Genomic DNA, 24,652 nt, shown 5'->3' with positions numbered 1-24,652 from the left:
CAAGTCACTATGAGTATCAAGATAAAATTATCAAATTCGAAATTATTGAACTAAAAACCAACGATGATGTGTTGAAGGTGTTAATGCATTCTAACTACTGGAAAAAAATTTGGGCCAATATAAATTTTAGCTGTTTTTAGTAAGCATGTAATCGAAATGGAAGATAATATGTCTATGTCCTTGTCGCAAAATTAGCATGGCTTAATTGTTGTATTTGATGCTAATTTTATTTCTTTCCACTCTCTTTAAGTTAATGTAATGTTTGAAGTTAATGCAATGTTATTTTATGTTTGGAATGATTTTACGTTTGAATTTGTGCAAATTTTATGTTATTCGTATTAAAAAATAAAATAAAATTTCCATCTAAGATAAAAAACAAAGACACAATCTTCTCGCGGGAGTATTTTTTAAAATAAAATAAAATAAATTTTATATGAGGATATTTTTGCCTTTTCACGTAGGGTGTACCAACAATAATGCTGGGTGCACCTAGCAACACCCAACACTAAAGATCTACAAACTTGGTGAAAATAATGTAAACATTGAATTCAACGAGCAATTAAAAATTTAAAAAGTTAATATTAATTTTTTTTCAGTTACTTTTTATATGGTTTTCTTTTTCATGTTTATCATTTTTTTTATTTAAACATTTTTTGAATTTCATAACTTTTATATAAAAAAATCTCATGAGACAAATTTTAGGTTTCAAATTAGTTAAAATAATTTAAAATTATATCTAAAATAAAAAAATGACCATTTTAATTTACTTTAAAAATATAAATGACTAAATTAATTTTTTTTACAAAAATAAAAAACTAAACCGAATATAATCGAATAATAGTATTTTAGCCATTTAAATATTAAAACAGACAAGATGTGTAGTTTCTTAAACAGGAAAAAAAAAAATGGCCACTTCTACTTCTTTTCTGCTGCTTGAGCAGCTAAGGGGGAAACCTTGCTGTATCACGTGTCACACTACAGTCCAAATGAAATCAAGTGAGGCAATCAATAGTAGAAACCCATCCACCCCCTCACCAAACCATATCATCATCATTTCCTTCCTATCCCCTTCACTTTTGTTTCCACAGTACAACAATCCACCATTTTTTCTTCCTTTTCTTCTCTTATAAACTCACTTTGTATCTCATGCTCCCTCACTCATAAACTCATTCATGGCAATGGGCACGGTTCACAAGTGGCTCACTCATTTCACCGACACCAAAAAATGCAACAACATTCTCGTACCTCCTGCTTCCAAGGAACAGCAATCCATATACTTCCTCCAATACCATGTAATGCGCCAAACTACTACTCTCTTGCCTATGTTTCTTCTCTTTGTTTTAGAATTTGAGTTAGGAGTCTAATTCAACATCTAAAATTTTATTTTTGCCATATTATTATTCAAATGTCTTGTTACAACACTAAAAATGAATCTTTAGAGTTGCTTGTTCCACGTGTTATTAAAAGTTTATTTCCAGAAATTTAAACTTAAGGAATGTAATATTTTTGTAATTGTTACGACTTTTGAAAATTTTATTAAGTATTGTTGATTAATCATTTGATCTTTATAATTTTCTTATTTGTATTTTCTAGTCCCTATAATTTTAATGTGTTTTTTTTTTAATTTTTATAGTTTATATTTTAATTTTTTTTAGTTAGTTTGAAAATAATTTTTTTAAATAATTTTTATTTTAATTTTTTTTAATCCTTATAATTTAAAAATGGTCTTTTTAATCCTTATACATTATATTTTAATTCTTTTTTATTTCTTATCATCAAAATATGAAGAATATTATCTATTACAATTAATTACAAAAATATTAACAAGTAATTTCTAACTAATTTATCACAAAATAATTTATAATAAAAAATAATTGATAATTAATAACTAATTTATAATTAATTATTTTTATATATTTTTTTGTATTAAGGGTTGAAAGATAATTAAAATATAAATTATAAAAACTAAAAAAATCACTTTTAAATTATAGAAACTAAAATATTAAAAAAATTATTTTTAAATTATATAAGAACTAAAAAGGAATTAAAATATAAATTATAAAAATTAGAAAAATTACTTCTAAATGAATTGTAAAAATATATGGACCAAATGAGTAATTTAACGTTAATGATATAATGATATTATTTATTATTTCATTTTTGCTTTCTCGATGAAGTGTGAGAAAATGATATTCTCACGGAAGGTAAAAAGTTATTTTTTAAACACATTTATCATATCCATTTCAATTATTTCAAATTTAAAAAAAATATTCAAACACCCTTTTGAATTTACTCAAGGATAAGATTCTTGGTTACAATATTTTTAAGGATGTGATTCATAGAATGTGAAATTATATCCTGAAACAAATGTTACCTATGTTTGCTTTTTATTTTTTGAGGAACTTATGTGTCTGGGATGCTGTGTTCCAATGAACAAACCACACATTCTTTTTATAAGCAAATAATCTTTATTGAAAATAATCGTCCTAGCCACACAAGATGTCCTGCATAACAACTCTAAAACTGATTAATCCTATGTTTATGTTTTACTTTTCTTGTTTAGAGACCCGTGTATCAAAGATGCCACCTTTCAATGAATGGTTGCAGAGAGGGACAGCACCAATATTCAAGAACAAGGAACCCTGTTGGAACCATAGAAACCAAAACCTTGGCACCAGTTGCATCACCTGCAATGGCTATGTACAGCCTCAACATGGCCATTTCGGAGCTGGAATCGGAGGCTCCGTTCGGTACCTCTTCCGGCATTGTAAGGGTGCAGGTGCCAATTGAAGAGCAAGTTGAAGCCATTGATTGGCTTCTCTCACAGAACCACCTTCTCCTTCCTCGCTGCTTCTTCTTTGGAAGGAAACAGTACAGTCCCTGCTGCAATGGTGAAGAAAAGTTGGTCAGTGTTGCTGGGGTGGGTTCAGCTGTTTTCTTTTCCCAGCCACATCCATTTTCATACTGGGATTGGATATCTATAAGGAGGTAAATGCTTTTGGTGCCCTTGTAAAAATTTGAGATGTCAACAGATATGTTGCTACAATTGGCTAAAAGATTGAGAAAGAGAATAAAAAGCTATCCATTTGCACTCTCATTCAATTATAAATTATTATGTTGGGTTACTTTATTAATTTTTTATATAAATTATTTTAAAAATTATACAAATAATAATTTATAATTGAAAAATAGTATAAAATTTATTTAATTATTAAACTCAAAAAAAATTAATAAATATGTTTTTTTTATTTAAAATTATATTAGAATGTTTTGGAAGGGAAGATGGGAGTGTATTTACTACTATTTTACTCTGGTTAACATTTGCTTTGTAGATAATCTTTAGAAGTTTGTTATGTTAAATACTAACTACTACTAAGGTCACTTGTTTAAATAAGGAAAAAGTGATAATTATATATTAAAAATGTATTTATTAAGTTAAAATAATATTGCCCAATGTATACTTTGTTAAGTAATTATCAATAAATAGTTGGTATGTGTGGAACCAAGTTTAAATATTTTAAGTGAGTTCTTGAGTCAAGTTTTGTGGATAGATAAAATGTGATAAAAAAGTCACATTCTACTAAAGGTGATGATTGGTTAGGTTTTTTGATAGTGATTAACCATTAACGAAATCCATAGATACCTTGCACCTATAATACAACAACAACAAAAATATTCTCTCCTAACTGAAATATAAGAAAAAAAAAGCTAATTTACAACCATTAAAAAAATTAGTTAACACCATTTGATGTTGATAGTGTCAATAAAAAAATTAAGTCATTTCTTAAAGTATCTTTTACATTTAATTACATGGTAAAAAAAGAGAAAGTTATCAAAAATAAAACTCTAATTAAGAAATGGGCGTATATTTTGGATCATCAAGCATATTTTTTTCCTCTTATATTTCTGTATGGAGGTAATACTTTGTTAAATAATTAAATGTGTATTTAATACTCCTTATAACAACACCCATTTGTTTGACTTAGTTAAAATTGGAAACTGTTGGATAGTGTAGTGATAGATGACTTGACTTTAGCGAGGGAGAATCAAACTGTTAACTTGAAAAAATACGATATAATGTGCTTAAGTCTTAGTTCCATTAAAATTAGTTTTAGTTTCTATATTTAAAAATAATAATTTCAGTCCTCTTTTTTTTTAGTTGGTGAGTTTTGTCCTTTCTCATAACATCTTAAGTTTCATAAAAAGAGATGAAATTTACCATTTATATAATATATAACGATTCAATTATCATTTTTAAATATAGAGACTAAAATCAATTTTAACTGAAAATGGACATACTTAAAATATATTTTAGTCGCTAACATTGCAAAGGAAAAGAGAGAAATTGTTGTCATTTGTAAATTTGAAAGAGAGAAGGAGGCACGCAAAATTGTAAAAGGAATGGGTAATTTGAAATGATTTCAACAATGTTATTTACTGGTAAGTTTTTCAAAGAAATCTCTGTCACCAGTCAGTCACCACCATTTATTTCTCTTTATTTCTGTTTCTCTATCTTGTCATTTAATATAAATGAATGGTGCATAAGAGTTGCAGGTTACTGACTGCAATTAATTAACATTACTCTGCATGTTCTACATTTGAAAAATGATTCTTCTGCCAATGAAAATTTGGCTTGTCAATTTATTATCAAGGGATGACTTGACTTTGTGTTGCATTCTGGACAGCCTTTTCTGTCAAGGCATTGGCAATAAATTGTCAAGTCCTGTGTTTGGTGGGCTTGATAGTTGGTAGTAATCCTTTTTCAAATAAAATGATTTTGTTTGTGAGACTTGTGGTCATGTTCTAGTTAAATTATTATATTAAACACTACCTAATTTATATGGTATATTCCAAATTATTTTTTTATGTTTCTGAATTTTAAAATTCAATTTCAATATGATTTATGATTGAAAGTTAAAAATTATCTGAGAGATTATTATTTGAATTGCAATGCCCTAAACTTGATCTGCACACTGCCTAATCTGCAGTTTTTCTGTTCAAAATTCATTCCATCAACTGTAATGTTTAGACCTCAAAATTCTTTTAGTTTTTGATTTTCGAAAAACATTTCATCTTTCAAGGTTTCTTTCTGAGAGATGCCCCTTAATCCGTGCCTATGGAGCTATCCGTTTCAATGCAAAAGCTAAGGTGTCATCAGAGTGGCTGGCTTTTGGTTCTTTCTACTTCATGATTCCTCAGGTGCATGCATTGTTTTCTTTCCAAACACTAATTTGGTATTCCATGTTTGTGTTAATATTTATAGCATCAGCAGCTAGAGATACCAAGCCAAAAAAATGACAGGTTGAGTTCAATGAGCTTGAAGGAGGATCAATGCTTACCATAACTATTGCTTGGGATAATAATCTTTCTTGGTCATGGGAAAATGCAATCAATGCCCTCCAAGAAACACTACGCAACGTGAGTGCTAATTAGATGGTGTCTTTTAAGTTAGAACAAAACTTAGACACAATTTCTAAGGTACTCTTTGGTGTTGTTCTCCCATCAAAATGGAGTTTCAACTCTATGTTGGTTTTAATAAGAGTCTTTATTACACCAATTATTGAGATGAAACTCTAATTTTCATTGGAAAACAATACCAAAAAGTATTTAAGAAACTGCATGTAAGTTTTGTCCTTTAAGTTATTAAGCAGAATATGTTGTCGAATCACACATGTGCAGGTTTCTTCTTCCATTGTGAAGTTTCCAAAACAAACTCCTCCAACATTAATATCAAGCAGCCATAACATTCCTAGTAAAGTAGACTGGGATCTTGCTGTTAATGGAGCTTTGCAGATGATAAAGCGAAATGATTCCTTACTAACTAAGGTAACCTATATCTCATGCACATTTCTTCTGTCTATTTTTGTTTTCTTTCATGTTTTTCTTTTCTGCTTTTGTATCATAACTTGTGTTTGAATTGTCCATTTGAAAGATCAGTTTCTTATTCCATCTTGGAAACTCAGGTTGTGCTAGCTCGTAGCACTAGAGTAGTGCCTACTGCTGATATTGATCCTCTTGCATGGTTATCGTGCTTAAAGGTATTGGACTGTTCTTTACTCTTTACTTCCCAGCAAATTAAACAATGTTGTCTTCATAATATGTAGTAGAAAATTTTCTTATGTCCCCATCAAAACTATTACAGGTTGAAGGTGAAAATGCTTACCAGTTTTTACTTCAGCCACCAAATGCACCAGCATTTATTGGAAACACAGTAAGTGTGAACTAGGATGGTTTTATATATATTCTTACCAATATATCATTACATGTTGTGTCATGATTTTGTGCTGAACATTCCTAAATATGCCCGCAAAATGAATTTCACATAAAAATATAAGAAACTTTGTATTTAGTAAGTGCATTTTGCAAATATAGTTTAACACCATAATCTTGTGTATAAGTCTTTAGGTGGATAACCTTTTCAAAAACTGTTTGCTGAATTGAATCAGCAATGATACATTTTTTCTCCTGTTTCCATTTTAATTTTTATGAACTTGATGAATAGCCAGAGCAACTATTTCACAGAAAATGTCTCCACATTACTAGTGAGGCTTTGGCTGGAACCCGTGCTAGAGGAGCATCACAAGCACTAGATTGCCAAATTGAACTTGACTTACTTACCAGGTATGACTTGTTACTTAGAGCTGTGATCAAAACTGTTGCTTTATTACTTTCCCTGATGCTTGACATTTTCATACATTTATGTCTTGCTCCTCAGTTTTTGCTGTTTAAGTTTCTGTCATATCTTTACAGTCCAAAGGATGACATTGAGTTTACTATAGTGAGAGACACCATAAGAAGAAAATTAGAGGTAAGTTTATTCATGTTAGTTTCTCTAATTAAAACATTGAAGCTAAGTTATCTTCCATGTGACCAAAGCAATATAGGTTGGAAGTCTAAACTGTATGATGTCACACCTAAATGTGTTGTTTCATTTTGCATTTCCATATATTCCGTAGAACAACTTTATCATGAGGATAAACCTTTTATCTCATGTTTTTTGTCAGGCAGTATGTGAAAAAGTTGTAATCAAGCCAGAGAAAATGATAAGAAAACTCCCCAGGATTCAACATTTATATTCTCAATTATCTGGCAGGTTAAGAAGTGAAGAAGATGAGGTAAACATAATACAATTTCATTATCGAATGCGTAAGTTTCATTGGACATTCCTGATGAAGTTCTAACTTTCAGTTCTTGAAAAATTGAAGAATTTATTAAACACTCACCATATAATTAGGTTGTTTATCTGTTTTTTTCCTTTTTGATGTTCTTCTAGTTTGAAATTTTGTCATCTCTTCACCCGAGTCCAGCAGTTTGTGGGTTTCCAACAGAAGAGGCACAACTTTTAATTGCAGAAACAGGTACATCCACTTTTCATGTACTACGTTTTCTACCCAATCAAATATTTTCTTATCTGTTCATTAAAGGATTTTTAGCTTGAGCATTTAGATTTTTCTTTTGGAAATAAAGGAAGTCATACAACTTGTAATAAAGTCATATTCTTTAGTGGGATGTAGAAACTGAGGAACATAACTTGCACTATGGCATGAAAGTTCATGTAAGGACTGGAAATTTAGGGGAATTGGAAATTTGGAATATGTTGTTTGGGCAGAGTGTGATGGGAACAGAAATGATACTTGCTCATATTATGTGATATATACTGATTTAGGCCTAATTTGGGCTAGTTTCTAGCCCGTGAGAGCGTTTTAGTTTTAAGACCATATTATCAACACTTTTCTAAGGCAAGAATGCTAAGGCCAACCTCTATTAAGTTTATAGGTGTATAAAAAGAAATTTAATGAGAAAGCTTTTAAAAAAGTTGAGGTGCATTAAGTTGTGCGAAAGTTTGATTCATTTTAGCTGCAAGATTCATTTTATTGTTCTCTTCTATAAGTACTTATTGAGAAACTTCCATACTAGATTTTAGTGAATTTGATGTCTGTGAATATTATATTAGTGTACTTAAGTTAATGCAATTATGGTGATGTTGGTGGGATGCCGTGTGAGGATTTATTTTCCAGATACATGTTTTGGTGGTATATAAACAAGGTGAAAATGATGCACAAGAATTCTACAATAGATCCTCCGATAATGAAAGTAGCATATGTTAATAGATCTAGCAAGCCATTGATGGCCTGATGGACCTTTAACATATGTATACAATAGGAGAAAAGGGGGAAAGACAACAAAGGAAATGGGCTGGTATGTGCGTATGAGAGGAGGTGTTACATGTCACCATCTAATTTGTGTAGGGTCCCTTTTAATTTTGCTTTAATTTAACCATTTTCGAAATATTGTTGTGGTCGTAAAAATACAACACACAGGTAATAAAAAGAATTAAACTATCTGTTTGATGTTTCAAATTCTGTTTACAACACAAGGTTCTGACTCCTATTCATTTGGATAAATTTTACTTACTTTCTAAGGCAATGTGCAGAAGTATTTGATCGAGGAATGTATGCTGGACCTGTTGGTTGGTTTGGTGGAGGAGAGAGTGAGTTTGCTGTTGGCATCAGGTCAGCATTGGTGGAAAAGGTTAGCTCTATCATTTGGGGTTTTTTAAATGACACATTCAGTTTGCATAGCGTAGGTTGAGATTTTCTGAAGGTTTTGATTATATTGTCCAAAATGGTTCATGTTTCTAGTATCTAATATAAATCGGGGGTAGGGGGTGATAACTGTATTGTTTATGTAGTACTCTAGCAGGAAAAGTTTTTGATATAGTTTATAAATACAACAACAAAAAGCCTTATTCCACTAGGATTTATAAATCCCTGCATTAATATTAGTATGCATCTCGGGGACATTAAAGTATCAAATTCAAAACAAGTTTTTTGCTAGGATCCAATTTGGAAGGTATGGGACTTTAGTCCTATATTTAGAAGTATGGGATTCTAATGTGAGGTTTATAAGGCCTAGGGCTCTCCAACTACAACAACTAACTTTTGTGGTGAGATTAGATTCTTATCAACTGGTATCAACAGTTTTTTTTTTCATCTTCTTTTCAAATTGATATGGTATCTTCTGACAAACCTCTTTTGTCCCTCTGGTAAAATTGTGGAAAAGAACTCTACGAAATATTCCCATGAATTCCATAAATCTCATTATGTGAATCTTATTCATGTTGTTTTTAACATCAATCGTAACAGTGTCATGTTTCGGTTGTAGGATCTTGGTGCTTTTATATATGCTGGGACAGGGATAGTGGAAGGCAGCAGTCCTTACCTGGAGTGGGATGAGCTAGAGCTCAAGACATCTCAGGTGTGTTTGTGAATGCATGTAATCCATGTGTGGCGATTTTGTTTAGAGCTCATGCAGTCTACAAAAGAGAATTTTAAGGAAGTTGTTGTTTGAAATGATTTCTGGGCACCATTCTACATATACTCATTGCCCTAATGGATGTTGAATGTTATGTCTAGTTCACCAAGTTGCTCAAGCTTGACTTGCCTCGGAGACAAAAAGTAGATTGCAAATGAGCTCCATCAACTGATACGGTTAGCATTGTTACTGACTGACATTTATGTTGATTAAGTTCTTTAGTGGCATGTGTTAGGGATTGGTGATTGATGGCTTTTTGTATATCATTCGTTGCATTGAATTAAATTATAAAATCCATAAAGTGGATAATTTGTCTAAAAAGAAACCTTTTGTTTTATCAATTTGTTTTTGTCTAACCAAACAACAAATATATATAAAAGCTAAACTGTTTGATTTACAAGTGACAACATTGCTTTGCTTTTACTAGCCAATCAATGTCGAGATATTAATGTATGTTAAGACCATGTTCGGTAAGATATTTAAGTTAGTTTTTTGCTTTTTTTACTAGATGAAAAACTTGTTTAATTATTCGGTAAACAAATTTTTTTAGTAGCTTCTAGTGTTTTTTTTAAATGTTACTTGAAGTAGTATTTTTTAAAATGCTAGCTTCTAGCTTCTAATTTTTTATATTTTCTTCCATTTTATCCTCAATATATTTATTCAATCTTCTAGTTACTCTTTTTAAATAAATCATGATTTTATTATTTTTCCTATTATTTTACACTTTTTAGTTACTTCAACAACTAATTTTACTGAACACTTATAATTGAATAAGCTAGATTTTCAGCTTCTAGTTATCAGCTAGTTTTTCAGCTTTCAGTTAGTTTTTCAGCTAGTTTTGCCAAACATAGCCTAAATATAAAAGTTGAAATGTGTTTAGTTCAATTTAACTCTTCCCCAACTTTAAAATGGTAATTTGATTGCTAATTCTTATCTTTTTCTTGCAGTTTTGCTACATGAAGTATGAGATTTTGCTATTTCCTTTCTTTGGATATCGTTGCTTCCACATGTTAGCATGACATCTACTGGCTTAATAAATTTGGCAATTATGAGGATATGGACAACAACATTTAGAATGAACAAATAAGTTATATAATGGTTTAATTTGTTGGCTTGTTTGAGAAGATTCAACAAAACTAGTCAATTTGTATTCGGGTTAAGAAGCCAAGACTATAATATTTCCCCCTAATACTTGTATTGTGCATTAGGTATTTACTCTTAAGGTAAATCAAAAGCATCATTATGTAAGATTATATTTGGGCACACCTACTATGGGTTAAAATAAGTGTTTGCAAGTAATTGTAGTATTTCAATAATTTATTTATCTTTCATGGTAGGCAAGATTATATTTGGCGCCTACTGGTCGAAGGAAAACTTTCTCTTTGACCACTACATCATCAATGGCAATGAACGACAACGAAATCAATGCCGTCAACCAAGGAAAGTGATCACATGAGCAGGAATCAACCATGATGGGGATGCCTACCATGGGTGCCCTTGAAAAGGGAAACCCAACAAACATAGCGAGTCCTTTGCGTTAGGAGCTTGATGATCATTGTTGATCACCATCCTACAAAGAGAGATGGATACCTTGAAGCAAATAAATGCCTCAGAGATGGATAATCTTTGAAAAGAGAATGCCATTCTTAGAGAATAGTACTTGAAGCTTCGAGAGGCCCAAAAAGCAAATTTGGTTGTGGCAACTACAACTTATCGGACCCATTCGATTAGGACTGATGAGGCTGATACTATGTGGCGCGAAGGAACTCCCTCCATCATACAATTGATTTAGAGAGCAGTAAATGCTAACACTTGACTACATCCCTTTGTTGATTGGATTATGGAGGCACAACTCTCGCTTGGATGGAAGACGCTGACATCAATCGTCACGATGGGCTCTCAGACATAGATGAACACGTGAACACATTAGTTACACAAATGAGTTTGTTTATGAATGACAACACAATCATGTGTTAAGTATTCTCAATAACGCTAAATGGGGTTGTGTTTCACTTGTATACTTGCTTTCCAAGAAACTCCATTGACTTATTTGCAACTCTTAGGATGCGTTTTGGAGTGCTGTACAAACGAGTAAACCACGTCACCTAACAGTAGTGCCACTCGCTAACATTCAGCAAGACAAGGACAAATCTTTAAGAGAATTTATGGAGATGTTCTCATTAATTTAAGTTCAAAATTGAGACCTAAGTCTAGAAGTAGCACTTACCTCGATGATCATGGTGTTGAAGTTTGGCTCCTTCTCGGACAACCCGTGCAAGAAATTGCTAGTAGCATTGGACGAGTTGAGAGCAAGGGTTGCTAGTTTCATCTAGATGGAAATGACTAGATTCAGAGAAAAAATGCATGGAGAATCATCAAAGAAACCAGTAGGGTGAGAGGCTAAGATCAATGGTAGTCACAACTGAGGGAAGGTTAGAGTTGACAAATCACCACAGTCTAAGTTCAGCCACTACACTCCATTGACAAAGAGTCAAAGCCAACTACAAAAGGAAGCATGTAGTGTAGAGCTGATCTAGTTGCCAGCTTAGAATCAACCTCCACTAGGAGTAGACAAGTCTAAGTATTGTCATTATCATCGGGTTGCTAGTCATAATACCGAAGAATGCACTACCCTCAAGGACAAGATAGAAAAATTGAGGGCAGTTGTAGAGATTTGTTTAGGACAAGGAACTTTCACGAGAGCAAGAAAGGAAGCATGATAGGAGTCAAGAGTGCAACCAAACTCGAGAGACAACGAAACCACAACTCCAGGATGGGACTTCCTCACCCGAAACTCGGATTTGAGGTGTGATAAACACGATAGTAGGATTCGTAGGTGTCGAAAGCTCGAACTTGGTGCATAAGCATTATGTCCACAACTTTAAGTTTGTCAACTTTGTAGCAGCTGAAAAGAAGGCAGTAAAAAGCCTACCCTCATCACTTTTACAAATGAGGATTTTTAGGGGATAGAGCAGATGCACAATGATTCCATGGTAGTCAAAATGGAGATTGCTAGTTTCTTAGTGTGGAAGGTCCAAATTGACCTGGGAAGCTCGGCGGATACCCTCTACTGGTCTGCTTTCAAACAACAAGATATCCCAGAAAGCCAGATTGAGTTGTTCTCAGAACAACTCATAAGCTTCTCGAGTGAGACAATTGAAACAATGGGACACGTCAACTTGCTAGACACTTTTGGAGACGATAAAGATTCCAAGACCATCATGATCAGGTATCTCCTAGCCAATGCTTTCACTTATTATAATATATTAATTGGTCGACCTACACTCAATGAATTGGGGGTCATTATTTCAACTCCCCATCTGGCGATGAAATACCCGAGTACGAGTGGCAAGATTATCATCGCTAGAGCCGACCAAGCAATGACATAGGAATGTTATGCTTCAAGCCTCAAGATTACCAAGGGAAAGAAGGTAGCAGAACTCAAAGTACAACTGATATCATGCACCTCTCCAACAATCTAGGAGAAGCAGAGCTCGACCCTAGAAAAGCCAAGAGCAGAGCCCACTGAAGAAGTGAAGCCTTTCCAACTCGACAAAGAACCATCTCAATGCACTAAGCTAGGATTCCAGATGAGTATAGAAGTGGAAGAGTCAAGAGACCAAGTGCTAACAAAGAATGCTGACCTCTTCACATGGTCAACATCAGGTATGCTTGGAATCAACCCCAAGTTTCACTGTTATTGGCTAGCCATCTGCCTTGAGGCAATACTAGTGGTGTAGAGAAAGAGAAAACTCAACCTTGAAAGTGGAAAAACTGGTTATGAAGAGGCAAATAAAATTTTGGATGTAGGATTCATTAGAGAAGTATAATACACAACATGGTTAGCTAACATGGTGATGGTAAAGAAATCTAATGGGAAATGGAGGATGCGCACCGACTACACAGTCTTAAACAAATTCTGCCCTAAAGACTTGTATCTGCTTTCGAGTATAGATCCTCTAGTAAATGGAGCTTCCAAATTTCTCATCCTTTGCTTTTTAGATGCATACTTCGGGTATAACCAAATATGTCTTTGAGCAAGATGAAGGGAGGACTCTATTCATGATCAACACTACAAATTATTGCTACTTGGTTATGCCATTAAGTTATAAGAATGATGGGGCCATGTAATAATGACTGATGGATAAGATATTCATTCCAACTCAGGAGAAATCTAGTAGTCTATGTTGATGACATTGTGGTCAAAAGTACAAACACCACTTCTTATGTGAAAGACTTGGCAAAGATCTTTGCAGATGTAAGAAAGCACGACATGAGGCTAAATCCTGAGAAATGCATATTCGGAGGAAAAAGGAAGAAATTCCTTGGATTCATGCTTACCCATAGAGGAATTGAGGCCAGCCCAGAGAAGTGTGCGACTATCATTGAGATGAGAGTCCATACACTCTGAAAGAAGAACAAAGACTCATCGATTGATTAGCAACGCTATCTAGATTTCTGCTGAAAGTAGCTAACATGGTCAAACCTTTTTTTTAAATTGTTGAAGAAGTAAGGGGGAACAAAGTGGAATGAGGAATGCAAAGCTAACTTTCATAAGCTCAAAGAGTTCCTTGCTTCGCCACCTATCCTTACCAAGCCTCAACTAGGGAAGGACCTGATTCCATACATAATAATATCAGAGCATGCCATAAGTTCAGTAATCATGGTAGAGGAAGGAAAGAATCAAAATCTTGTTTATTATTGTCGCAACATGCCCTTTTGCGGGCGAGCGAAGGCGTGGCTCACGGGTGCGCTTTCCAAAAGAGGAAAGATGCGCGGAGTCGCCACCAACGTTTATTTGTGGAAAACGTCGGAAAAACCGAAGGAAACCGGTCGAAATGAAAATTCTAAGTTCGGGAGTTGTATTTACGTTTGAGGAAGGTATTAGCACCTCTCACGTTTGTCTCAAAGGACAACAACCTATTTTTTAGAATTGTGAAATTGTGTTATCTTAACTTTTATTTCTTTTTATTTTTTGAGGTTGACAAAAGCGAGACTTTTGCTCCTACGTACCCTCCATTGAAGAGGAAATCAGACCTACGTAGTTCTTTCTTAACCGTGAATCAAGCGATTCTTTTTACTTGAAAGGTGATCATTTTAAGGCGTTGGACCTTAAAAAATGATCCATTTACTTGATAAGGAAAACTGAGATGATAAACTTTCAAACCCTTTTTTAGTGACTTTTTTGTGGACGAGCTTGACTAGGCGAGTTGATTTTAGCCTTAGTTTCACTTTAGTTATTAGTCAATTCGATTAAGAATGAAAAATCCCAAAGAGAAAACGTCCGATTGATTTTTTCGCTTCATTTTACTAAAAGGTATTTTTTGGATTATTATATTATTATTTTACCTCTTTTTTGATTTCCAACGTGGTTACGGCACGACCAAACGGTCGGAATTCATTTTAACCGAAATTAACGGATGATACAATTCAAATGATCGGTGGAAATTTATTTTATTTTTAGATTAGGCAAGAAAACGACTTAAATAAACGGTTAAAGCACATTAAAAATGGAAGAAAAGAAAACTGAAAGTAAACGAAATTAAAGTGAAAGTACACAAAACAAGAAATGAATTAAAAGTCTCGGATTCGAAAACTTACCCGTTGAAGAACGAAGAACGAACGAAGAACGGATGAAGAACGGTGAAGAACGACAAAGAACGATGAAGAATTTCCATAAAATCGCTTACGGAATCGTTACAGAAGCACTTCGACTCGATTTTTCTTCACGAAAACGTGTTTTTTTGCCCAAAATAGACGAAATGCATAGCCAAAGGGGTCTTGAACATTTTGAAACAGCTCCCCCCTCCCTTATTTATAGAAAAAAAGGGAGGTGCTTGCCGCCCAGAGACTTAATGAAGAAGATTTCTAAGCGCACCCGAATTACTAAGTTCACCCCCCTTTTCGTATTTTACGGAAAAGTTACGGAAGCCTTACGGAAGTGTTTTTGAATTTGATTTTCATCTTTTTTTCTCTTCCCTTTCACCAATGTTAAGTGGAATATGCTTACCCAAGGTTTTCGGAAATTTTACGGAAGCCGCAGAAGCCCCGGAAACCATTTTTCAAAAACGTGGAGGAGCTTGCCGCCCAGTTGCTTCCTCCTTAAGCAACCCAACTTCCAAAATGTTCCGGAAGGGCCTAGATTTGAATTGCTATTTACACCCCTATCTTGATAAGTTCACCCCCTTTATCTTTTTTTGGTGATTCTTTTTCTGTAACGTTACGAAACTTTACGAATTTCGTAACGATACTTATTTTCCTTCCGCAAGGTTACGAATCCTTACGGATTATGTATTTACTCTTTTTTAGCTTTCGAAGAAGTTACGAAAACTCACGGATTGCGAAAAAAACACCTCCTTTCGATTTCCGTCACATTACGGAATTTTCACGGATAGCGTAAGCCTGCTTCCTTTTGATTTTCGGCACGTCCCGGGACTTCACTTATTATGCAACAAAGGGTGCCAAGTATCTCGAAGCGGCCAATCAAAGGTTGTATATCATCAAATAATAATCCTCGGACGAAATTGGGGTATGACAGTTGCCCTTATTTACTTACCTCTCATCGGAGATAAGAGGAAAGCAAAGATAAGACATTGATTTCGTCCGTCCTGCCCTCTCCGTGATGACGATTCTCATCTCTACTCCTTCTTTTTTTTGCTGTACAACACAAAACAAAATACAAACAACAACAAGAACAACGAATATAATATACATATACACATATACACATATTTGGCGAAAGAACCGATCCGGAAAATAACAGAAAAACATATTTCCCAGTCACCAGAGGCTCCGCGCTTGATAATGGAGGACACATGAACAGCGCTAGGCAATGACATTCATGGGTCTCCGAATAAAAGTGGAGAATGGAGGATTGCACTTGAGGGTCCACACTTAGGCAATCATGAAGCATAGCTCCAAACTCGAAGGTGGAGGACACATGAACAGCGCTAGGCAATGACATTCATGGGGCTCCGAAAAAAGTGGAGAATGGAGGATTGCACTTGAGGGTCCACACTTAGGCAATCATGAAGCATAGCTCCAAACTCGAAGGTGGAGGACACATGAACAGCGCTAGGCAATGACATTCATGGGTCTCCGAAAAAAGTGGAGAATGGAGGATTGCACTTGAGGGTCCACACTTAGGCAATCATGAAGCATAGCTCCAAACTCGAAGGTGGAGGACACATGAACAGCGCTAGGCAATGACATTCATGGGGCTCCGAAAAAAGTGGTTTGTTGGCAGGACCGAACGGTCCACCGGGTTTTTCCACCTAAAGGCAAACATGCTTTTTGCAAAGAAAAATAAATCATTCGCGAGAGCACCATATCTTAGAGAAACAATATACTTGTGCTAAGGGTAATCTTCCTTGTAACCGAGAATGAAGGGCAGGATGTCAACTTTTAGCTTTTAAATGAACACGCAGGGGAAACATCGGGCTAAGCTGAAAATAAATCACTCATAGTGTATAAAACTCACAAGGCAAGTGTTTTATCCTATTCCCAAACCATAACTGCACCATGACTTTATTTTGCACACGACTTCCTATCGAATCAAAGATCAAACGTACGATCACGGACCAATAGGATTTTCTCGAGGGTAGTGTTTTTTGGAGAGGAAGCTGGGTGTTTCGGTCTTTTCCTCTTTGTTCAGATGGGGTGGGATATCGCCAGTCGAGAACGACCTTGAATGGCAATCTGAAAGGAAGAGACACCAAAAATGGGGTTTCCTTTGCCGGCAGTCACTTACCCTGCCGAAAATTTATCTGGTCTGAAGAATTTCTGTCCTCTCTCTTCCATTGATTGAGAATTGCTTCTTTTCCATTTTTTACTTCCTTTCGACCTTTGATCGGGAATCCTTCTTTTTCTTTATTTTCATCTTTTTCTTTTTCCTTCTTCCCATTTCTTCCTTTTCTTTCATTTCACTTCTCCTTTTCCACCCCTTTCTTTGGGAAATCGGGATTTAGCATTCTATTCGCTCTCCCTTGAGGAGATTCCGCTGTCCTTTGCTTCGGGGGAGGAATGAGGATTCTTTTTTACAGGCCAAGGTTCAAAAAGTCTAAGGTTGTGTTTCAATGGGGTCTTTTATCGTGGGAACTCAATCTTGATATCTGGGGTGAAACAAATTTGGGTGTCAAGGTGTCGATTTCGGGCCGAACTTCCATATTACTCCACAAGGCACGCGTGACAATGATGATTTGAAAACAACGTGCAAAATTAGTCATGGCTACAGTCAGGTGGGCACTCGAGCATCCCGTTTATGACATTGTGATACTACGGTTGGGAATTTACACAGACATACCCAATGTTTCCAAATTATGTTCTTTCATCAGTTCAATGAATTCATCCATTCTTATCTCGGTTTATTCCGGAAAATAAACTCTTAGCATTAGTCCCTTGTTTCCAGAAGATATGTTTGCTCTTTACAAATGATTTATACTTCTTAACTATAACATGTCGACCTTCGCGGTCTTTCTTTCTTTTTCCTTTTTGTTTCATCTTTATATATTCACAAAATTATACACCTGTGGTCCTTTATGAAGAAATTTTCTTTTGTATATCTACACTCTTGTACATAACAAACTCTTTCTGTATATGCATTGGAACTCTCTCTCTTCACGTCACACGGTCAAACCCTATTTACATTCAAAGATCTTTTTCATTTTTCTCCAACGCACACTTATGGTTCATACAAAAGTTTCTTTATATATACTCGTTCACACACACAAGAATCCCTCTACACGTATAAAAAACCCTTCTATGCACATTTTCCTTTTTCTTTATATACGCAGACATTTTATTCACTACACTTCTCTCTTTTTTATCATGATTTTGGTTCATTTTATTTTTAGGACAACGTTCCTAAATGAAAAATTCTACGCGATTCCGGAATTTCTACAAACACTATTGACAACAACGAAACAAGCACTGACGTAACAACTCAAATGGCATGTATGTACAAAACAAAAGTCAGTCAAAACAAAACAAACGTTAGTCCCTCAGTTAAACAAAAGATAGCATACAAATGATAAATGATGGAACATACGAATTTGGGGATCGTCATGTGGCTCCGCATGCCCCCAGTCTCTTGGGACACGGTAACAAAAAGTGGGGTGGTCGACAAAAGCAGGGCTTTTGCTCCTACGTATCCTCAATTTGTGATGAGGAACTCAGACCTACGTAGTTCTTGATAACTGTGAGACTAAAAATAGTCTCAACGTTTTCTTCACTAAAATGCGAACATGCTTTAGTAAAGAGACAAAAAACTTCCAACTGATCAGAGCATCAAATGTTTTTTGGATGAAAAATGATGTGTCTATCGGGGAAGGAGAGTATGCTGATGAAATTTTCTCATAACCGTAAATGAGATTTTGGATATTAGCATTTCGTTTCTAAATGACCATTTAGTGGAAGCACTGGGTTCAACAAAAATAGAAGAAAATCACTCAAAGTGTATCAATCTCACACAGGTAAGTGTTTTATCCTAATTCCAAACCATAGATATGTCATGACTTGATTTTGCAAATCATTTCCTATCAAATCAAAGATTACATGCGTGATCATGGATCAATAGGACTTATTTTGGGAATGGTTTTTAGGTGGGGAATTTGGCTTTGAGTGTTTTTGCCTTTTCCTTTTCTGTTTTTGTTTAGTGCGTGGCGAAAAAGTCGCTAGCGCACAGGATTTTGGTTGGCAATCAAAGGGAGAGGGCCACTTTGGGTCGTGGTTTCCTTTCTTTTTTGTTTACTTGGTGACAATTCTGTATTATTCAGATATTGTCTGGTCCGAAGACCTTTCTGCATATTTCTTCTGTTTTCTTCCGATCCTTGATCGGGAATTTTCTTTCCTTTTTTGCTTTCTCCCACTCTTTGATTGGGAATTTTTCTTTTTTTTTCTTTGTGTCTTCTCCCTTTCTTGGATTGGGAATTTTCCTTCTCTTTGTGTTTTCTTCCGAGGGCAAGGATTGACATTCTCACCCCGGGTCAAGGTTTATGATAAGTTGGGATTTTGGCTCAAGGCTTGTAGAACGGCTGGTCACGATATATGTCAGGGTTTGGCCAGCGGTTCGGGGATAAAAGGGATGTCCTACATTATTTCCATGATACACATGCAACAATGATGATTAGGAAATTTTATGCAAAACTGATCATGCATGCACCCATGTGGACACTCAAGCATCAAGTTTTTATGGTCATGTGACACTAGGGCTCAGGATTTATTTTCCCTATTTTAAGTCAACCCAGTATTTCCAAAATATTTTCTTCTATCAATTTGTGCATTCATCCGAGTCTATCTTGGGTGTTCGAAAAACTTTTCACAGCATTTACCCTTCAAATGTGTACACACATTTTTTTTTCAAAAAACTGGTTAAGATCAGTAAAATCTTTCAAAGAAAAGTTGGAAATTATCTCTTTTCACAAGCATGTTGTTTTTTAGCTAGACAAATTTTTATTATTATTTTTTTTATTAATTTCTATTTTTTTCTTCCTTCTTATTCTTTTCTTGCTCGCTCTCTTTTTGCTCTTTTTTTTTTGAGGTATTTTGCTACCTAAACATACGTATATTTTGTGAGGTATTTTGCCATATACATGCGTGTCCAAGGTATCTTGCTACCTAAACATACATATATATGTTTTGTGAGATATTTTTGCTATATACATACATATCCAAGGTATCTTGCTACCTAAACATACATATATATATATATATATATATATATATATATATATATATATATATATATATATATATATATATATATTTTGTGAAGTATTTTTCCTACATACATGCATATCTAAACATACATATATATATTTTGTGAAGTATTTTTGTTTACATACATGCATATCTTAGGTATTTTCACTACCTAATCATACATATATATATTTTGTGAGGTATGACTACCTTCCGAGCTTGTGCTTGTTTTATTTAAATTCCTAGGATCATGAGCAACTAGGTGTGTCCTACTATGACTTGAGAAACAAAAGTGATCAAATAACAAGCAGAGATTTAAAAGGTACTAGGTTGCCTCCTAGTAGCGCTTCTTTAACGTCTTGAGCTGGACGCTTGATGGCTTGTCGGTCACGGACCTAGTACTTTGCTTACCTTTGGCTCTGGACTTGGTCGCATATTGCTCGGCCATGGGTCGTAAGCAACGCTCTAACCTTTTTGTGGATGAGCTGAGGTGAACTCTAGAGGTGATGGCGGTGCGTCTGTTGCCCACTGCCGGCCATCCCCAGGCTACTGTGGTGTTTCGCCCTGCGCCTGCCTGGAGACGCAGTACTTCTTGATGAAAGCTCGATTAGTAGGGGGCCTGATGCCCTTGCTGGAGGTGACAGGTACTCCGTAGAACTGACAGAGACCCGTAATTAGAGCTTGACAACTCCAAGACCCTGTTGGACTTCTTCGGGTCCACTGGGTGTCTTGCAGGCACGATCCCTGCAAACAATAGATGAAATCAGAAATCAGTTGAGCGATGTGCATACTTACCTATGATGACATGACCTTGCCGGGGGGAATGGGCACCCTGTAGGACTATAGAGACCCGTAACCAGAGCTGGAAACCCCAGAGCCCTGTTGGACTTCTCCGGGTCCACTGGGTGTCTTTGTGAGAGCGATTCCTGCAAACAATAGATGGTATCAGAAATCAGTTGAACCATATGTATACTTACCTATGTCACGATGGCATGACCTTGCAGGGGGAATGGGCACCCTGTATGACTGACAGAGGCCCGTAACCAGAGCTGGAAACCCCAGGGCCCTGTTGGACTTCTTCGGGTCCACTGGGCGTCTTGTGGGCGCGATCCCTGCAAACAATAGATGACATCAGAAATCAATTGAACCATGTGCATACTTACCTATGTCATGACGGCACAGACCAACCGATACATCTGTTGGGGGAGATTGGCATTGTGGTCGCTGGGCAGAATGTTGCTAAATAGCAATGTCATCCATATCCATGTAAGAGTGGTCATGTTGGTGCGCATGATCCGCACTCGTCTTTTTGCAGCGGCACGAGTGAAATCTTGCCCCGGTATGCATAGTAGATGCATGATAGCCTCCCTCTCTGAATGTGCTCGCACAGTTGGTCGCCCTCCAATATCAGGGGGTGGCCCAGGAACCGATAAATGGAAACTACTGGCCCCTTAACTGGGAGCGCAAGTCTCGGTTAAGCATCTAAGGGCAAAGGACCTTATATTCTCCTAAGGTGTGGATATGGAGCACACTGAAAATGAGGACGCGTAGCCCTCTAAAGGCGAGGGCGTGCAGCCCTCTGCAGGCGAGGATGTGCAGTCCTCTGATGGCGAGGACATATAGTGATGCAAGCTCCATTGGAGCTTGTAGGCCTAGGATCTTCTTCATCAATGGATTCCTTTGCTTCTTGGAAGATAAATGGCAGCGGAATGGAGAAGGAAGAGAGAGAGGAGACGCCACTTCAAGGAGAAGATGAGTCTAGAAGAAGCTCACCACCATAGGAGGCCATGGATAAGAGCTTGGAGGAAGAAGGAGATGAATGAAAGGAGAGAGAGAGAAGAGCACGAAATTTTGTGCTCAAAAGGAGCTCTGAAATCTGAAGTTAATATTCAAATGATCAAAGTTGAAAAAAATACACACACATGACCTCTATTTATAACCTAAGTGTCACACAAAATTGGAGGGAAATTCAAATTTCACTTGAATTTGAAATTGAATTTGTGGAGCCAAACTTTGGAGCCAAAATTTCACTAATTATGATTAGTGAATTTTAGTTATGGTTCAGCCCACTAATCCAAGATCAATTACAAGATTCTCCACTAAGTGTGCTTAGGTGTCATGAGGCATGAAAAGCATGAAGGACATGCACAAAGTGTGACTATATGATGTGGCAATGGGGTGTAGTAAGCAAATGCTTACCTCCCCCTCTAAAATTTAATTGGATTGGGCTTCTACCAATTCAATTAAATTTATTTCCAACCACACACATCAAATATCCACTTAGTGCATGTGAAATTACAAAACTACCCCTAATACAAAAACTAGTCTAGGTGCCCAAAAATACAAGGGCTGAAAAATCCTATATTTCTAGGGTACCCTACCTACAATATGGAGCCCTATATACAAGGACCAAATATAATGACATCCTAGTCTAATATGTACAAAGATAATTGGACCCAACCTTGGCCCATGGGCTTAGAAATCTACCCTAAGGTTCATGAGAACCCTAGGGCCTTCTTCAGCAGCTCTAGCCCAATCTTCTTGGAGCCTCTTGCTCATGGTTCTAGTGATTGGTCCCTTCCTAGGGAGGATTGCATCATCCCCTTCCCCTTGAAGAGGATTTGACCTCAAATCTGTTAGTTCCTCCTCCTCAATATCAGCTCCACCTGCAAAAGGAGTTAAATCAGAAATGTTAAAAGTGGTGCTGACTCCATACTCTTCTGGGAGGTCCAACCTATAGGCATTGTTATTGATCCTCTCCAAAACCTGAAAAGGTCCATCCCCTCTAGGGCTAAGCTTGGATTTCCTTTTAGTAGGGAATCTATCCTTCCTAAGATGGAGCCAAACCCAGTCACCCTCATTAAGAACTAGCTCTTTTCTTCCTCTATTGCCTTTAGTTGAATACACCTTTGTTTGATTCTCTATTTGGTTCTTAACCCTCTCATGCATCTTCTTTACAAATTCTGACCTAGATTCCCCTTCTTTATGTATAAAAGAAGTGTCCAGTGGGAGGGGAATGAGGTCTAACGGTGTTAGGGGATTGAACCCATAGACAACCTCAAAAGGGGACTGCTTGGTGGTTCTATGAACCCCCCTGTTGTAGGCAAATTCTACATGAGGAAGATACTCATCCCAAGACTTATGGTTGCCTTTCAAAAGAGCCCTTAAAAGGGTGGATAAAGACCTATTCACTACCTCTGTTTGCCCATCAGTTTGTGGATGACAAGTGGTAGAGAAAAGAAGTTTAGTTCCTAACTTAGCCCATAAGGTTTTCCAGAAGTGGCTAAGGAACTTAGCATCTCTATCTGACACAATGGTCCTAGGCAAACCATGGAGTCTCACAACTTCCCTGAAAAAGAGTTTTGAGATGTGGGAAGCATCATCCACCTTGTGGCATGGTATAAAGTGTGCCATCTTGCTAAACCTATCCACCACCACAAAGATAGAGTCTACACCTCTTTGGGTTCTAGGAAGCCCAAGGACAAAGTCCATACTAATGTCTACCCAAGGTGCAAATGGGATGGGTAAGGGTGTGTATAGCCCATGAGGCATCACCCTAGACTTGGCTTGTAAACAAGCCACACACCTAGTGCAATGCTTATGGACATCTTTCTTCATATGGGGCCAATAAAACTTTTCTTTGAGTAAGACAAGGGTCTTGTCTATCCCAAAGTGGCCCATGAGCCCACCCTCATGGCTTTCTTTCACAAGTAATTTCCTAATGGATCCTTGGGGTATGCAAAGCTTTCCCTCTTTGAACAAATACCCCTCAGCCAAATAGAATCCATCTTGGGCCTTTTTCCCACAACTCTCATAAATGGGAGAGAAATGTTCATCTAAAGCATACAAGTCCCTAATATTATCAAATCCTAAAATTTGAGCTCCTAGGGAGCAAAACAATGTGTGTCTCCTAGAGAGGGCATCAGCTACCACATTTGTTTTTCCCTTTTTGTATTTGATAACATATGGAAATTGCTCTAGGTACTCTACCCATTTTGCATGCCTCTTGTTTAACTTGCTTTGCCCTCTAATGTACTTAAGTGATTGATGATCACTATGAATGACAAATTCCTTGGAAACAAGGTAATGTTCCCAAGTTTGGAGGGCTCTTATTAAGGCATAAAGCTCTTTATCATAGGTGGGGTAGTTGAGGGTGGCACTATGAAGTTTTTCACTAAAATAAGCAATAGGGTGCCCACCTTGTAACAATACAGCTCCAACTCCCACTCCAGAGGCATCACATTCTAGCTCAAAAGTTTTAGAAAAGTCAGGAAGAGCTAGAACAGGTGCCTTAGTAAGCTTTTCTTTGAGCAAAGCAAAGGCTTGCTCTTGTTTTTCACCCCAGGTAAATGCCACATTCTTCTTCACCAGCTCATTGAGAGGTGATGCAATTGTAGAGAAATTAGGAACGAACCTTCTATAGAAGCTTGCTAACCCATGGAAGCTCCTAATATCTCCCACACTTTTTGGGGTGGGCCATTCTTGGATGGCCTTGATTTTCTCAGGGTCCACTTGGACCCCATTTCTACCAACTACAAAACCTAAGAAAACTATATTATCTACACAAAAGGTACACTTCTCTATATTTGCATAGAGGGTGTTTTTCCTAAGGACTGAAAGAACTTGTCTGAGATGTCCTAAG

The 24,652-nt window shown here is 36.2% G+C and overlaps 1 protein-coding gene across 4 annotated transcripts; it reads left to right on the top strand.

The window, feature by feature from the left end:
* The first annotated feature begins 922 nt into the window (after nucleotides 1–922).
* Nucleotides 923–11,302, top strand: LOC100804974 (isochorismate synthase, chloroplastic). Of its 4 annotated transcripts, none has more exons than XM_006573255.4 (15): nucleotides 930–1,292; nucleotides 2,564–2,988; nucleotides 5,082–5,199; nucleotides 5,302–5,418; nucleotides 5,680–5,826; nucleotides 5,964–6,038; nucleotides 6,143–6,211; nucleotides 6,503–6,621; nucleotides 6,751–6,808; nucleotides 7,005–7,115; nucleotides 7,274–7,358; nucleotides 8,435–8,532; nucleotides 9,166–9,258; nucleotides 9,417–9,491; nucleotides 10,653–11,302. In XM_006573255.4, exons 1-14 carry the CDS (start codon nucleotides 1,173–1,175, stop codon nucleotides 9,471–9,473), a joined length of 1,692 nt encoding a protein of 563 aa, XP_006573318.1. In that variant the 5' UTR covers nucleotides 930–1,172; the 3' UTR covers nucleotides 9,474–9,491; nucleotides 10,653–11,302. The 4 variants fall into 4 exon arrangements, 3 of the variants coding, with proteins under 3 accessions (XP_006573318.1, XP_014629927.1, XP_003516902.1); XM_014774441.3 differs by lacking the exon at nucleotides 10,653–11,302 and adding an exon at nucleotides 10,263–10,580 and having other exon boundaries at nucleotides 2,608–2,988; XM_003516854.5 differs by lacking the exon at nucleotides 10,653–11,302 and adding an exon at nucleotides 10,263–10,580 and having other exon boundaries at nucleotides 931–1,292.
* Nucleotides 11,303–24,652: the final 13,350 nt, after the last annotated feature.

The sequence above is a fragment of the Glycine max genome, chromosome 1 (genome assembly GCF_000004515.6).
Source record: "Glycine max cultivar Williams 82 chromosome 1, Glycine_max_v4.0, whole genome shotgun sequence".
NCBI classification, from domain to species: Eukaryota; Viridiplantae; Streptophyta; class Magnoliopsida; order Fabales; family Fabaceae; genus Glycine; species Glycine max.
The sequence above is the reverse complement of the archived record's forward strand: the minus strand, read 5'-3'. Positions and strand labels throughout refer to the sequence as shown.

Coding starts and splice junctions, on each gene's coding strand:
- LOC100804974 (XM_006573255.4), top strand. CDS start 1,173: ATGGCAATGGGCACGGTTCACAAGTGGCTCACTCATTTCACCGACACC. Junction 2,989..5,081: donor GATTGGATATCTATAAGGAG/GTAAATGCTTTT, acceptor TCATCTTTCAAG/GTTTCTTTCTGAGAGATGCC. Junction 6,809..7,004: donor CCATAAGAAGAAAATTAGAG/GTAAGTTTATTC, acceptor GTTTTTTGTCAG/GCAGTATGTGAAAAAGTTGT.